Source organism: Salvelinus alpinus, chromosome 2, assembly GCF_045679555.1.
Source record: "Salvelinus alpinus chromosome 2, SLU_Salpinus.1, whole genome shotgun sequence".
NCBI lineage: Eukaryota > Metazoa > Chordata > Actinopteri > Salmoniformes > Salmonidae > Salvelinus > Salvelinus alpinus.
Genome location: NC_092087.1, coordinates 99,789,927 through 99,806,437, shown reverse-complemented (window position 1 = coordinate 99,806,437; position 16,511 = coordinate 99,789,927). Strand labels below are relative to the sequence as shown.

The following is a 16,511-nucleotide window of genomic DNA, read 5'->3' as shown; positions in this document are numbered from 1 at the left end:
TTGTTACTGCTGGAGAGAAAAGGATCAACCAGTGTTGTTACTGCTGGAGAGAAAAGGATCAACCAGTGTTGTTACTGCTGGAGAGAAAAGGATCAACCAGTGGTGTTACTGATGAATAGAAAAGGATCAACCAGTGGTGTTACTGCTGAATAGAAAAGGATCAACCAGTGTTGTTACTGTTGGAGAGAAAAGGATCAACCAGTGTTGTTACTGCTGGAGAGAAAAGGATCAACCAGTGATGTTACTGTTGAATAGAAAAGGATCAACCAGTGTTGTTACTGTTGAATAGAAAAGGATCAACCAGTGTTGTTACTGTTGAATAGAAAAGGATCAACCAGTGTTGTTACTGTTGAATAGAAAAGGATCAACCAGTGTTGTTACTGCTGAATAGAAAAGGATCAACCAGTGTTGTTACTGCTGAATAGAAAAGGATCAACCAGTGTTGTTACTGTTGAAGAGAAAAGGATCAACCAGTGTTGTTACTGCTGAATAGAAAAGGATCAACCAGTGTTGTTACTGCTGGAGAGAAAAGGATCAACCAGTGTTGTTACTGCTGGAGAGAAAAGGATCAACCAGTGTTGTTACTGCTGAATAGAAAAGGGCTTTCTGGTCTGAATTGTATTTAATAACTAACAAAGGACACTCACGTCAGCCATTCAAGGTGGGTGTATAGGCCTATACACTAAATGTAGCCTTCTGTTAGATATCAATTACATGGCTAACTATCAGTGATATTAGGCTATATTTAGAGTTAGCAATTTAGCTAACCACTTCCTCAGGTGGTGGATTAGCCCCAAATGAATTAGTCTATGTGATTTAATTCCCCCCTAAAAAATGTAGGAATATGAATCTCTATTGAATAAAAAAAATATATATATATATAATAATAACAGCAACAATAGTTAAATTGTCAAACCAAAAACGAATGTTAATCACTGAAAATCGAAAATCAAGTCGAAGCAATTCACACATTCTTTAAAGTTAGGAAAATCGTTGGCCTGCAATTGTTTTTATATTTTTCATAGGCGAACAAATAGATTTTGCAAGCAGTCGGTATTTAGAATTAAAATGTGGAGTGGAGCTTATAGTTAGTTACGCGATGACATCACGTTCAAAAGTATTCTGCAATCATTTATAAAAAAAATAATTTAAAAAACAGCTTTTCCATTTGTCGCAATAAAGTTATAAAAATTTTAAAAATCCAACCCTGTTGAACGTATAAAATGTTGTCGATCTGTAGAAAATGTATCCTATATCTGCCATTTCCATTAACACGTTGCAATTATTTTCTTTGTGCTATTGCTTTTGGTGAATGCACCCGGGTCAATTGAAACCTGCCTCTTCTCAGGTTTTTGCCTGCCATATGAGTTCTGTTATACTCACAGACATCATTCAAACAGTTTTAGAAACTTCAGAGTGTTTTCTATCCAATACTAATACTAATAATATGCATATATTAGTAACTGGGACTGAGGAGCAGGCTGTTTACTCTGGGCACCTTTCATCCAAGCTACTCAATACTGCCCCTGCAGCCATAAGAAGTTATGTGAGCTCCGCATCAACAGGTGCCCCTGGTCTCCACAGCATGGTTAGGGCTACCCTGCGCTAACGCAGGTCTCTCTTACTCATGCCTTAAAATAATGACTCATGAATATATCGTGTCATAATTACAGCCAGTGTGATATCAATATTTATAAACTGGGTGGTTCGGGCTGACAGCCGTGGTATATCAGACCGTAAACAATGGGTATGACAAAACATTTATTATTACTGCCCTAATTACCTTGATTACCAGTTTACAATAAGATACCTCAAGGGTTTGTGGTATATGGCCAATATACCACGGCTAAGGGCTGTATCCAGGCACTCCGCTTTGCGTCGTGCCTAAGTACAGCCCTTAGCCGTGGTATATTAGCAATATACCACACCCCCTCGTGCCTTACTGCTTAAATATATACTAAACTGTAGATAGGGTGTTGCAATGTAGTCTACATCTTAGATTTACAGTTGACAGGACTAATGGTTGCTAGGGAGTTGTCTAGATAATCATAAAACAACTTAACAGTTAAACAGAAAACAGCTTCAGTCTGGGTTTGGAGTTACGTTGTTTTTTTTCTCACAACATTTATTAAAATTATAAATCGATGGTGTTGTTTATAAATGTTATTAACCCCCTTAAAAAATGAACTAGCATTTATTTAGTGGTCTCCATGAATCGTGGCCCCTCTGCAGTTCACAACACAGCTCTGTAGTTGGAGACAACCACGTATCTGAATAAAGCAGAATGTTTTAAATAACAAACAAACATCACAACAATTTTACCCGTTATTTGTCATTTAGAATGAACTGGTCAAGGCAAAGATGGTGGATAAATGTTAGATGAACGACTCAAGCCGTTTACCATTGTCTACTTAAGTGGGTGGCTCTCCAATAGACACCAAATGCGAGTCCGGACTACTTAGTTCATTGACCTCCATTGAAACGGAAACATTTGGGAGTGGGATGTCTTGATTCAATCTCTGGTCAAGGAGGTAAGTTTGCGGTAAAATATTTCAAAACCCCAGAAATCAGGACACACCAGACCCAATACTTTGAGGAAGTCAGTTGTAAAGTTCTATTCAGTCTCCCATCTGTTTTGTCTTTCATTACCTCATCTGGTTCCAAATTCCTCGCTACATCTGGCCAACATAGAAGGGGGAGGGGCCAGGGGGACATAGTAGGTAGGCGTTTGAGATGTCCTGAGTGCCAAATGGCACCTTTGTCCATATAGAGGGCACTACTGTTGACCAGAGCCCTGGTCAGAGCCCTATGGGCCCTGGTTAAAAGTCTCGCACGGGGCCTCCCGGGTGGCGCAGTGGTCTAGGGCACTGCAGTGCTAGCTGCGCCACCAGAGTCTCTGGGTTCGCACCCAGGCTCTGTCGTAGCCGGCCGCGACCGGGAGGTCCGTGGGGCGACGCACAATTGGCATAGCGTCGTCCGGGTTAGGGAGGGTTTGGCCGGTAGGGATATCCTTGTCTCATCGCGCTCCAGCGACTCCTGTGGCGGGCCGGGCGCAGTGCGCGCTAACCAAGGGGGCCAGGTACACGGTGTTTCCTCCGACACATTGGTGCGGCTGGCTTCCGGGTTGTGTTAAGCGCTGTGCGGCTTGGTGCGGCTTGGTTGGGTTGTGCTTCGGAGGACGCATGGCTTTCGACCTTCGTCTCTCCCGAGCCCGTACGGGAGTTGTAGCAATGAGACAAGATAGTAATTACTAGCGATTGGATACCACGAAAATTGGGGAGAAAATGGGATAAAAAAAAAAAAAAAGTCTCGCACAAATTGTAGGGCATACTGGTCAAAATAAGTGCCCTCTATCGTGCAGAGTGTGCCATTTTGGACAGGCCGAGTCAAAGGCAGTGTTCCAGTACTTCAGGAAATGTTTCCTCCCAATCTATTTGCTTCAGTTGGTAACCAGAGTGATTCCTCACGAAACCCAGACAACAACAACAACAGAAAGACTGGGCGCAGACATCCATTCTAATTCTATTCCACGTTGGTTCAATGTAATTTTCATTGAAATGACGTGGGAACAACGTTTATTGAACCGGTGTGTGCCCAGTGGGATGGGTTTTGGGGAGTGTAACAAAATGTAAACCATAGAATGGTCATTTGGAGGAAGGATTGTTTACATATATTTGAGATTCATCTCTAAAAGCATAATTGAGAAATAACTGATCAAAGTTATTAGATTTTGGCCTTACCCAGGCCTAATTTAAAACTCCATGTTTCATCTGTAAGTGCTACAAAGTAAAACATATTTAAAAAAAATTGATTTGGCTATTTTTATATATATACACACACACACCACCGTTCAAAAGTTTGGGGTCACTTAGAAATGTCCTTGTTTTTGGTTGCCCTTCAAGGCAGAGTTGCAAAGAAAAAGCCATATCTCAGACCAATAAAAAGAAAAGATTAAGATGGGCAAAAGATCACAGACACTGGACAGAGGAACTCTGCCTAGAAGGCCAGCAATGTTGACATTGAGACTGGTGTTTTGCGGGTACTTTTTAATGAAGCTGCCAGTTGAGGACTTGTAAGGCGTCTGTTTCTCAAACTAGACACTCTAATGTACTTGTCCTCTTGCTCAGTTGTGCACCGGGGCCTCCCACTCCTCTTTCTATTCTGGTTAGAGCCAGTTTGCGCTGTTCTGGTTAGAGCCAGTTTGCGCTGTTCTGTGAAGGGAGTTGTACGAGATCTTCAGATTCTTGGTAATTTCTCGCATGGAATAGCCTTCATTTCTCAGAACAAGAATAGACAAGAATGAGTTTAAGAAGAAAGTTCTTTGTTTCTGGCCATTTTGAGCCTGTAATCAAACCCACAAATGCCGATGCTCCAGATACTCAACTAGTCTAAAGAAGGCCAGTTTTATTGCTTCTTTAATCAGAACAACCATTTTCAGCTGTGCTAACATAATTGCAAAAGGGTTTTCTAATGATCAATTAGCCTTTTAAAATGATAAACTTGAATTAGCTAACACAATGTGCCATTGGAACACATGAGTGATGGTTGCTGAGAATGGGCCTCTGTACACCTACGTAGATATTCCATTCAAAATCAGCCGTTTCCAGCTACAATAGTCATTTACAACATCAACAATGTCTACACTGTATTTCTGATCAATTTGATGTTATTTTAAATGGACAAACAATGTGCTTTTCTTTTTTTTTAAACAAGGACATTTCTAAGTGACCCCAAACTTTTGAAACGTAGTGTATATATATATTTATATAGTTGTACATAATATACTCTATAAGCATATCAAAGTTCCAGAGTGGAAGCTCTCCTAGTTTTAAAGTTAAGCCCATTTTATGAAACAGGGGGCTCCCGAGTGGCTCAGTGGTCTAAGACACTGCATCTCAGTGCAAGAGGTGTCACTGCAGTACCTGGTTCGAATCCAGGCTGCATCACATCTGGCTGTGATTGGGAAAAAAATGTACACAAAATGTATACACAAAAATGTAATATACACAGTGACAGACAATATATCCATAACAGACTGACCAGGTGAAAGCTATGATCCATTGTTGATGTCACTTGTTAAATCCACTATAAATCAGTGTAGATGAAGGTGAGGAGACAGGTTGAAGAAGGATTTTTAAGCCTTGAGACAATAGAGACATGTATGCCATTCAGCTGGTGGGCAAGACAAAATATTGAAGTGCCTTTGAACGGGGTATGGTAGGTAATAGGTGCCAGGTTACACCTATTGTCAAGAACTGCAACGCTTCTGGGTTTGTCATGCTCAACAGCTTCCTGTGTGTATCAAGAATGGTCCACCACCCAAAGGACATCCAGCCAACTGGACACAACTGGGAAGCATTGGAGTCAACATGGCCCATATTGGAGTCAATATGGGCCATTAGAGTCAACATGGGCCTGCATCCCTGTGGAATGCTTTTGACACCTTGTAGAGTCCATGCCCCAACGAACTGAGGATGTTCTGAGGGCAACATGGTGTGCAACTCCATATTAGGAAGGTGTTAATGTTTTATTCTATTCTATGGATTTTATTTTGTGAATTTCCCGCAAATCATGGTATTATTCTGTCTAGGTATCGTAAGGAATCCCTCTATAAGGGATTGGACAGGTGATAAACCAGGTTACCATGGAGTCTGATGTGGGTAGGGATAAGGGACATGCTGATTGTGTGGTGGGTAGGGATTAGGGAGTCTTGGGACAGAAACAGGCGGAGTTTGCCTGTGTGTCTCCTGATGTTTCTTCAGACTGCTCCACTGGGCAAAGGCTTTATCGCACACGCGGCACTGGAACGGTTTCTCTCCTGTGTGGGTCCGCCGGTGGTTTTTCAGGACATTCCCATCACGAAACCTCCTCCCGCAGTCAGAGCATTGGTACGGCTTCTCTCCAGTGTGGATTCGCAGGTGAAGAGTGCAGTGGCTCTTACTTGTGAAGCTCTTGTCACAGTAAGTACAGCGGTAAGGCTTCTCACCAGCATGAATCCGGAGATGAAGTTTTAAACTCCCTGTCAGGGAGAAACTCTTCCCACACTGAGGGCAAAGGTAAGGCCTCTCTCCAGTATGTTTCCTCTGGTGGACTAGTAAACTACCTTTAGTGGAGAAAGTCTTGTCGCACTGTGGGCAGTGGACTCTGCTTTTGTGGGTCTTCTGCAGGTGATCCTTTAGAAGAGCCTTGGTAGAGAACTTCTCCCCACAGTGGGGGCATGGAAGAGGGCCTTGGTGCATACGGACTGGACCCAGTGTCTCCCCCTTGTGGTTCTTCAGGTGGTGCTGCTTTAGCGAGATTGTATGACAAAACTTCATCCCGCACACCGAGCAGTGGTAAGGTGTCTCACCCGTGTGAGTTCTCATGTGTCTCTGTAAGAGTCCAGATTGAGTAAAATCCTTACCGCAGCGAGGACAGACGTACGGTTTCTCCCCAGTATGGATTCTCAGGTGTCTTTTAAGACTGCCGGCCTCACTGAATCCCCTTCCACATTCAGAGCACACGTGTGGCTTTTTCAGAGGATCATTTGGCGGATGCCGGGTTTGCGTGTGTGATTCCAGTTTCGATGCACTTACGAAGCTCTTCATACAGTGAGCACACCGGTGAGGGTGTTCTGTGTGAACAACTTCCCGGTGATGTACGAGGCTTATTTTTTCACGAAAATTCCTACCACATTCCGAGCAGTGGTAAGGTTTCTCACCTGTGTGAGTCCTGATGTGTCTCTGCAAGTTTCCAGAATCATTGTAGTTCTTCCCACAATGATGGCAGACATACGGTTTCTCCCCAGTATGAGTTCTCAGGTGTCTCTTAAGACTTCCAGTCTCACTGAATCCCTTTCCGCATGTAGAGCACACGTGTGGTTTCTCTCCAGTCAAGTTCTCTCTGTATCTCTTCAGGTACTGTAAGTGTCGTTTTAGACTTCGTGCTGTGATAAAACTCTTCCCACAATGATCACAGATATGGGAGCCATCTCCTGAGAGGGGTTCCTTACGTTGCTTAGCATCAGGCGTGCTGCGAAGCTTCTCTCTTGTGTGTTTTCTCTGGTGTACTCTGCGTTTGCGTGAGGTACCGAAGCTCATCCCACAGTCGTCAGAGGAGCAATGGTAAGGTTTCTCTCCTGTAAGGACGCTCTTCACAATGACCTTCTCTCCCGGGTGAGTTTTTCTCATGTGTCTCCTTAAGTTTCCAGAATCACTCCAAGCCTTCCCGCAATGATGGCAGACATACGGTTTCTCCCCAGTATGAGTTCTCAGGTGTCTCTTAAGACTTCCAGTCTCACTGAATCCCTTTCCGCATGTAGAGCACACGTGTGGTTTCTCTCCAGTCAAGTTCTCTCTGTATCTCTTCAGGTACTGTAGGTGTAGTTGTAGACTTCTTGCTGTGATAAAATTCTTCCCACAATGATCACAGATATGAGAGCTAGGCCTGTCTCCTGAGAGGGTTTCATTGTGTTGTTCAGCAGACGAGCTGTGAGGATTCTCTCCTGTCTGTGCGGTCTTGTGTATTATATGGCCACTCTGCCCCAGTATTTTCCTGCAGTCGACCAGCCGCACGGACACCCTCTTCAGACCCAGCAGTAATACGCTACTGGGAGAGGCACGACCTGGGGACTTCGGGAGGGCGGAGGGTGACGTGGGAAGCTTGTTCTGGAAATCATAAAAATAGAGACGGAACAAATCAGGGTGGGAAACACTCTCCTACATGTCTTTCCCGTGACTCTCTCATCCTTAAAACACATTGGAGGATAAAGTCCAAGAGGAGAAACCTTGAACCTTTTCCTCCAATACATTTATAGAAGGAGGATAACACTGTTAAAACACATTGGAGGATAAAGTCCAAGAGGAGGAACCTTTTCCTCCAATACATTTATAGAAGGAGGATAACACTGTTAAAACACAATGGAGGATAAAGTCCAAGAGGAGAAACCTTGAACCTTTTCCTCCAATACATTTATAGAAGGAGGATAACACTGTTAAAACACATAGGAGGATAAAGTCCAAGAGGAGGAACCTTTTCCTCCAATACATTTATAGGAGGAGGATAACACTGTTAAAACACATTGGAGGATAAAGTCCAAGAGGAGAAACCTTTTCCTCCAATACATTTATAGAAGGAGGATAACACTGTTAAAACACATTGGAGGATAAAGTCCAAGAGGAGAAACCTTTTCCTCCAATACATTTATAGGAGGAGGATAACACTGTGGCGCCGACAGACATGTTGGAGGTGTTATACCCCTTGCCTTGTTTCTAGCTACTAGCCAACTTTGCAGTATTTTTTGGAGGTGTTTTTTCTGACATATTGGAGGTGTTATTTCTGACATATTGGAGGTGTTATTTCTGACATATTGGAGGTGTTATTTCTGACATATTGGAGGTGTTATTTCTGACATATTGGAGGTGTTATTTCTGACATGTTGGGGGTGTTATTTCTGACATATTGGAGGTGTTATTTCTGACATATTGGGGGTGTTATTTCTGACATATTGGGGGTGTTATTTCTGACATATTGGGGGTGTTATTTCTGACATATTGTGGGTGTTATTTCTGACATATTGGGGGTGTTATTTCTGACATATTGTGGGTGTTATTTCTGACATATTGGGGGTGTTATTTCTGACATGTTGGAGGTGTTATTTCTGACATATTGTGGGTGTTATTTCTGACATATTGGAGGTGTTATTTCTGACATATTGTGGGTGTTATTTCTGACATATTGGAGGTGTTATTTCTGACATATTGGGGGTGTTATTTCTGACATATTGGAGGTGTTATTTCTGACATATTGGAGGTGTTATTTCTGACATATTGGAGGTGTTATTTCTGACATGTTGGGGGTGTTATTTCTGACATATTGGAGGTGTTATTTCTGACATATTGGGGGTGTTATTTCTGACATATTGGGGGTGTTATTTCTGACATATTGGGGGTGTTATTTCTGACATATTGGGGGTGTTATTTCTGACATATTGGGGGTGTTATTTCTGACATATTGTGGGTGTTATTTCTGACATATTGGGGGTGTTATTTCTGACATGTTGGAGGTGTTATTTCTGACATATTGTGGGTGTTATTTCTGACATATTGGAGGTGTTATTTCTGACATATTGTGGGTGTTATTTCTGACATATTGGAGGTGTTATTTCTGACATATTGGGGGTGTTATTTCTGACATGTTGGAGGTGTTATTTCTGACATATTGTGGGTGTTATTTCTGACATATTGGAGGTGTTATTTCTGACATATTGGGGGTGTTATTTCTGACATGTTGGAGGTGTTATTTCTGACATATTGGGGGTGTTATTTCTGACATGTTGGAGGTGTTATTTCTGACATATAGTGCTATCTTCTGTATACCACCCCTACCTTGTCACAACACAACTGATTGGCTCAAACGCATTAAGAAGGAAAGAAATTCCACAAATTAACTTTTAACAAGGCACACCCGTGGATTCAAATCCATTCCAGGTGACTACCTCATGAAGCTGGTTGAGAGAATGCCAAGCGTGTGCAAAGCTGTCATCAAGGCAAAAGGTGGCTACTTTGAAGAATCAAAAATATAATTTGATTTTTGGTTACTACATGATTCCATATGTGGTATTTCATAGTTTTGATGTCTTCACTATTATTCTACAATGTAGAAGAAATAGCACAAATAAAGAAAAACGCTTGAATGAGGAGGTGTCCAAGCTTTTGACTGGTACTGTATGTATGCATTTTTACACACACACACACACACACACACACACACACACACACACACACACACACACACACACACACACACACACACACACACACACACACACACACACATCAAATTCCTGCCTCTGACATTGCACGTTCTGATATTTCTTAATTTCTTAATTATTTTTCATATCTTATTACTGTTGGAACAGTATTTCGCAAGTATTTCGCTGCACCTGCAATTAATATCTGAAAATGCGTGTTTCGCAACCAACAAACTGATTTGAGGACAAGGAATCAAGGATGAGATTTATCAAGGAAAGACTGAAACACACATTTTTATGACTGGAAAAATAAATACTCATGTGTCTTACTCTCTGGTCTGGAGTGTGCCTCTCCGGATCTGACTCTGCCTCCAGCCCATCGCTAGCCAACCAATACTTGTCCTCCACGTCCAATTCTTCATCGCAGTCTGCAGCGTCATCATCGGATTGGCTGGAACTCAAGTGCTCCGCCTTCAGTCCATTGCTAGGCAACCAATCGATGTCCTCATCGCATTCTTCGTCACAGTCTACAACATCATCATCATCGGACTGACTGGGACTCATTGGTGCACCACTACCATCCTCCTGTATCCTCCTGATGTCGTCTTTCAGTTGGAGTAACCAAGACATTCCCTGCTCCTCTGATTTCACTGACTCCGTATTGTCCCACATTTCCTCCATGACTTTACGTCTTAATAAGCGATGATTCATCCCTTTAATTTCCGATCCATCGTTGCCATGACGTTCACACAGGTAACGTAAATTGTCCTCGGTTAAAGTGAATAAACTCTGTTCAATTTCATCCATCAATGTTTCCTTCTCTGAACTGAGCGGATTCATATTGTCCTGCTCGTGTGGCAACAACGACAATGCAGTCAATGGCAGGACTTTAGAGTACCTGTAAAAAAAAGATTTATACATCAAAACACTCATCTGTAATGTCATGTCATTATTAGCTGATATTTAAAGGAATAGTTCAGGATTTTGGCAATGAGTTTCTTTACTTCCCCAGAGTTAAACGGACTTGTGGATACCATGTTTATGGTCCTGAGTCCAGTATGAAATCAGTTAGAGGTATAGTTTCGCGAGCCAATGCTAACTAGCCAATGCTAACTTGCAGTAGCGCAATGACGAAGTCTACAGAAACAGCTAGCAGTCTCCTTAGACTTCCAGTCATTTCTTATGATCGAACACAGGCAGGCTTTCATTGTTTTCAAATATGGAGCCTATTTGACTGACAAAACTTAGCTTATTTAACCTTTATTTTACATAGGCAAGTCAGTTAAGAACAAATTCTTATTTACAATGACGGCCTAGGAACAGTTGAATCAACCGGTTTATCCTCATTAGCTGTGATAACCGTTGAAAACAGCTTCATAGCAGGAGATTCTCACATCATCCTTTTCTTGGCGATACTTTCCTCCTGCTCTCTTACATGCTGACCAAACCAGACGCGTGCCTCCTCTTTCACCTTTATTTAACTCGGCAAGTCAGTTAAGAACAAATTCTTATTTACAATGACGGCCTGCCGGGGAGCAGTGGGTTAACTGACTTGTTCAGGGGCAGAACGACAGTTTTTGATCTCGTCAGCTCGGGGATTCGATCCAGCAACCTTTCAGTTACAAGTCCAACGCTCTAACCAGTAGCCTACCTGCCTCCCCATCCTCATTGGTTTTTAGGAGCATATACACACGTGGGTGTTTGAAAGATGAACTTAGGTCCACACTCCGGTAGGTTGTAGTAATGCTGTAAAGTTGGTTACCAACCGCCATATAAAGTCCAAAGAAGAAAAATAAGCCTTTAGGAAGGAGAAAGTGATTCCGTTTTATCTGTGGCTTAATTGTCAGAGTTGAGGACCTTGTGCATTTCAGGTAAAATAACAACCCAATGTTTATATCCCAGGACAAATTAGCTAGAAACAGCAAGCTAACTAAATAGGACAAATTAGCTAGCAACTGCAAGCTAGCTAACTAAAATGCCATAAATGTCTAAAATGCTTTTCGACCTGTCCCCAAATTAATATAATTGGTTCAGAGTTTGCTTTCATATTTCAACCTGCGTGTCCTGATCGTGTCTGGTGTAGGGGTACAAAATCAACATGCGCATGTCCTGTTTGGTCAGCATGGGAGAGGCACCGTTGTCTTATAAGCATACGTGTCCAGTTGCTGGGGTAATGTTTGAATTTTGAAAACACTTAGTTATTAAATTTAATATTTTGCTCCAAGAAGTAATCCAACAATGTAAACGTGGCCATCTTGTCTATTCCTCATCTCTCATTGATCGGAGTCGGGTGAGAGTACGCTTGATTGGTGGACACCCACCTGGCTCGTTAATTAATCCACCAATCAAACGTCACTTTGAATGACACTCACCTGGCTCGATCAATGAGAGCAGATCAGAGATAGAAAAGATGGCGGTGAACACATTTATGGAGCAAAACATGTATTTAATAACGGGAGCATTTTATGAATTCAATCGTTCCCGCTGCAACTGGACACAAATATTTAAGAGAATGGTGCCTCTCCTAATCGAGAACGATGAAAGTATCGCCAAGAAAAGGTTGGCCGATAAATCTCCTGCTATGGCTATGCAGCTGCCTGAGGTCAACGTTTATCACAGCTGATGAGGATAAACCGTTTGATTCCATTAACTATCGCTTTGGGACAACATCGGGAGTCTGTATTGGTTGCGTCATTCTGGTGGTTGGCGACAGAAAATAACGTACCACAATATAGCCGGCTTCACACACAAAAAAAATATTTTCTGTCAACAAAGGCATATGCATGTATAAGCTCTAGGAACTATTTACCGAAAGTAAAGTGAAATGTGACCCTCGCTATCAAAATAACGTCTGTGTCCCATTTTTGTCAGAACAGCGCCATGTTCCTGTTGAGTTAGACAGTGGGTTGTCATTAGACCACGCACGTCCTACCACTGTCTACAGAGCAGGAATATGGTGCGGTTCGGACAACGTTTTGGATTCAGACGTGTATTGGATAGTGAGGGTCACATTTCAATTTACGTCTGGTAACTGGAGTTCCTAGAGACTATACATATGCTTTTGTGTAGCCAGCTATATTGTGGTAGGGTTATTTTCCGTCGCCAGCCACCAGAACCACTATATGCACAACTAAGGGAGTCCAACCAATACAGACCCCCAATGTTGTGTCCCAAAGCTACACTATACCATGCATTTCGTTGGAACCACTATATGCACAATAAGTATTTTCTGGCAATTTAACCGTTAATTTTCCCAGCATTGCTCCGCTTAGACGCGAGAAAAATAGAATCTGACGCTCGCAGCCCGTCTTTTCTCATTCTGCATTATATTTCCATCGTGAGCACGCTCATTCACGTGTTTAAAAAACACAACGTATGATTTGGCCTTTAAAGGTCTATATAAACCGTTCTGATATAGGTAACGTTCGAACAAATACGTTACAACAGCTAACGTTAACTAGCTAGATTAGCTAGCGATCCATGTGGACCTAGCTACAAAGCGATTATATGCATTTATGATCTACCTTGATGCTTTTAATCAACTTTAATCATATCGTATGTGTGACGTTTCCCTCCAATGTGTTCTCATGTTTACCTTTTGACCAAAGATGGTTTAGATTGTCTTGCTTTCAACTCAGCCTGTTTTGATGGCAGCAGTTTGATGCCGTCATTTCCGGTATGGGAAGGAAGCCTTATTCCGAGGTTTATTGACAGACTTGAATGTTTATTGCCGCCACCTACTGTACAGGGTAGTGAACGACATAAAAATACAAATAATTTGGAGGGGGGTGGAGGAAACGACATCATATGCTATACCAGGGGTACTCAACTCTTAGCCAACGAGGTCTGGAGCCTGTTGGTTTGCTGTTCTGCCTGATAATTATTTGCACACACCTGGTGTCCCAGGTCTAAATCAGTCCTTTATTAGAGGGGCACAATGAAACAACTATACTATACAAAAATAGACCCATTAAAAACCACATCCAGTCATAGTCCAGGGCGGAACATTCTTCGACAGGATTCCTAAGTCTCAAAGAGCGTTCAGCTGCGCTTACAATGATGCAAATTGTCTCTGATTTCTTCTCCGTTTATGCTGTGCAGTTTATGACTATTGCAATAAATTATACAGTCCACCTTTTTAACATGATCTATATCAGGATCCCTTGGTTGCCGAGAAACACTCACTGGTGTAGGCTCTACTACCATTGCGTCTTCAACGCCACTCGATCCTTCCACTTTTCCTTGTTCACCACGGTAACCCACTCGTTCTCACTCTCTGTGTTCTCATCTTCACCCGACCCACCATTAGTTTCAAACAGAACATCGGTTTCCCCCATCTTCCTTCAGTGGAAGCCTTCAAAATAAGACCAGAATGAGTTATGCATTCTACTCTGTGACAGAATGAGTTATGCATTCTACTCTGTGACAGAATGAGTTATGCATTCTACTCTGTGACAGAATGAGTTATGCATTCTACTCTGTGACAGAATGAGTTATGCATTCTACTCTGTGACAGAATGAGTTATGCATTCTACTCTGTGACAGAGTGAGTTATGCATTCTACTCTGACAGAATGAGTTATGCATTCTACTCAGTGACATAATGAGTTATGCATTCTACTCTGTGACAGAATGAGTTATGCATTCTACTCTGTGACAGAATGAGTTATGCATTCTACTCTGTGACAGAATGAGTTATGCATTCTACTCTGTGACAGAATGAGTTATGCATTCTACTCTGTGACAGAATGAGTTATGCATTCTACTCTGTGACAGAATGAGTTATGCATTCTACTCTGTGACAGAATGAGTTATGCATTCTACTCTGTGACAGAATGAGTTATGCATTCTACTCTGTGACAGAATGAGTTATGCATTCTACTCAGTGACAGAATGAGTTATGCATTCTACTCAGTGACAGAGTGAGTTATGCATTCTACTCTGTGACATAATGAGTTATGCATTCTACTCTGTGACAGAGTGAGTTATAAATGCACTAGCAGACAGTAGAAGCTAGCTCTCTATTGAATGACAGAACCATGTTAACAACAATCACCGGTTTATTAGGTGGACATGATAAAGACAACACAAGGCATCATGTGATTCAGATCGGAAGCAGCAATACAGGTCAAACACAGTGAGTTTACGTCCAAAATGACAAACTAATAATCCCTGTAGAAGGTTTTGCCAGGACCCATGGCGTGCCCATAGTGCACACTACATAAGGAATAGGGTGCCCATAGTGCACACTACATAGGGAATAGGGTGCACACTACATAGGGAATAGGGTGCACACTACATAGGGAATAGGGTGCCCATAGTGCACACTACATAAGGAATAGGGTGCCCATAGTGCACACTACATAGGGAATAGGGTGCCCATAGTGCACACTACATAGGGAATAGGGTGCCCATAGTGCACACTACATAAGGAATAGGGTGCCCATAGTGCACACTACATAGGGAATAGGGTGCACACTACATAGGGAATAGGGTGCACACTACATAGGGAATAGGGTGCCCATAGTGCACACTACATAAGGAATAGGGTGCCCATAGTGCACACTACATAGGGAATAGGGTGCCCATAGTGCACACTACATAAGGAATAGGGTGCCCATAGTGCACACTACATAGGGAATAGGGTGCACACTACATAGGGAATAGGGTGCACACTACATAGGGAATAGGGTGCCCATAGTGCACACTACATAAGGAATAGGGTGCCCATAGTGCACACTACATAGGGAATAGGGTGCCCATAGTGCACACTACATAGGGAATAGGGTGCCCATAGTGCACACTACATAAGGAATAGGGTGCCCATAGTGCACACTACATAAGGAATAGGGTGCCCATAGTGCACACTACATAAGGAATAGGGTGCCCATAGTGCACACTACATAAGGAATAGGGTGCCCATAGTGCACACTACATAGGGAATAGGGTGCACACTACATAGGGAATAGGGTGCACACTACATAGGGAATAGGGTGCCCATAGTGCACACTACAGTTGGGCAAAAAAGTATTTAGTCAGCCACCAATTGTGCAAGTTCTCCCACTTAAAAAGATGAGAGAGGCCTGTAATTTTCATCATAGGTACACTTCAACTATGACAGACAAAATGAGAAGAAAAAAATCCAGAAAATCACATTGTAGGATTTTTAATGAATTTATTTGCAAATTATGGTGGAAAATAAGTATTTGGTCAATAACAAAAGTTTATCTCAATACTTTGTTATATACCCTTTGTTGGCAATGACAGAGGTCAAACGTTTTCTGTAAGTCTTCACAAGGTTTTCACACACTGTTGCTGGTATTTTGGCCCATTCCTCCATGCAGATCTCCTCTAGAGCATTCATGTTTTGGGGCTGTTGCTGGGCAACACGGACTTTCAACTCCCTCCAAAGATTTTCTATGGGGTTGAGATCTGGAGACTGGCTAGGCCACTCCAGGACCTTGAAATGCTTCTTACAAAGCCACTCCTTCGTTGCCCGGGCGGTGTGTTTGGGATCATTGTCATGCTGAAAGACCCAGCCACGTTTCATCTTCAATGCCCTTGCTGATGGAAGGAGGTTTTCACTCAAAATCTCACGATACATGGCCCCATTCATTCTTTCCTTTACACGGATCAGTCGTCCTGGTCCCTTTGCAGAAAAACAGCCCCAAAGCAAGCATGATGTTTCCACCCCCATGCTTCACAGTAGGTATGGTGTTCTTTGGATGCAACTCAGCATTCTTTGTCCTCCAAACACGACGAGTTGAGTTTTTACCAAAAAG

At 42.4% G+C, this 16,511-nt stretch overlaps 2 protein-coding genes across 3 annotated transcripts in view; both read right to left on the bottom strand.

Annotated features, from left to right (window-relative positions):
* Positions 1–2,092: 2,092 nt before the first annotated feature.
* Positions 2,093–13,547, bottom strand: LOC139545900 (zinc finger protein 665-like). 2 transcript variants are annotated; one of them, XM_071354090.1, is made up of 3 exons: positions 13,326–13,547; positions 10,061–10,628; positions 2,093–7,646 (listed from the first exon to the last, which is right to left on the bottom strand). In XM_071354090.1, the coding sequence occupies exons 1-3, from the start codon at positions 13,535–13,537 to the stop codon at positions 5,640–5,642; spliced, it is 2,787 nt and encodes a 928-aa protein (XP_071210191.1). In that variant the 5' UTR covers positions 13,538–13,547; the 3' UTR covers positions 2,093–5,639. The 2 variants fall into 2 exon arrangements, with proteins under 2 accessions (XP_071210191.1, XP_071210203.1); XM_071354102.1 differs by having other exon boundaries at positions 13,255–13,338.
* Positions 13,548–13,632: 85 nt separating this feature from the next.
* Positions 13,633–16,511, bottom strand: part of LOC139545914 (RNA exonuclease 5-like) — a 30,250-nt gene continuing 27,371 nt past the window's right edge. Inside the window, exon 18 of the mRNA XM_071354157.1 lies at positions 13,633–14,084. Coding sequence (XP_071210258.1) covers positions 14,042–14,084 — 43 coding nt within the window. The 3' untranslated portion in view covers positions 13,633–14,041. The remainder of the gene's footprint in view (positions 14,085–16,511) is intronic.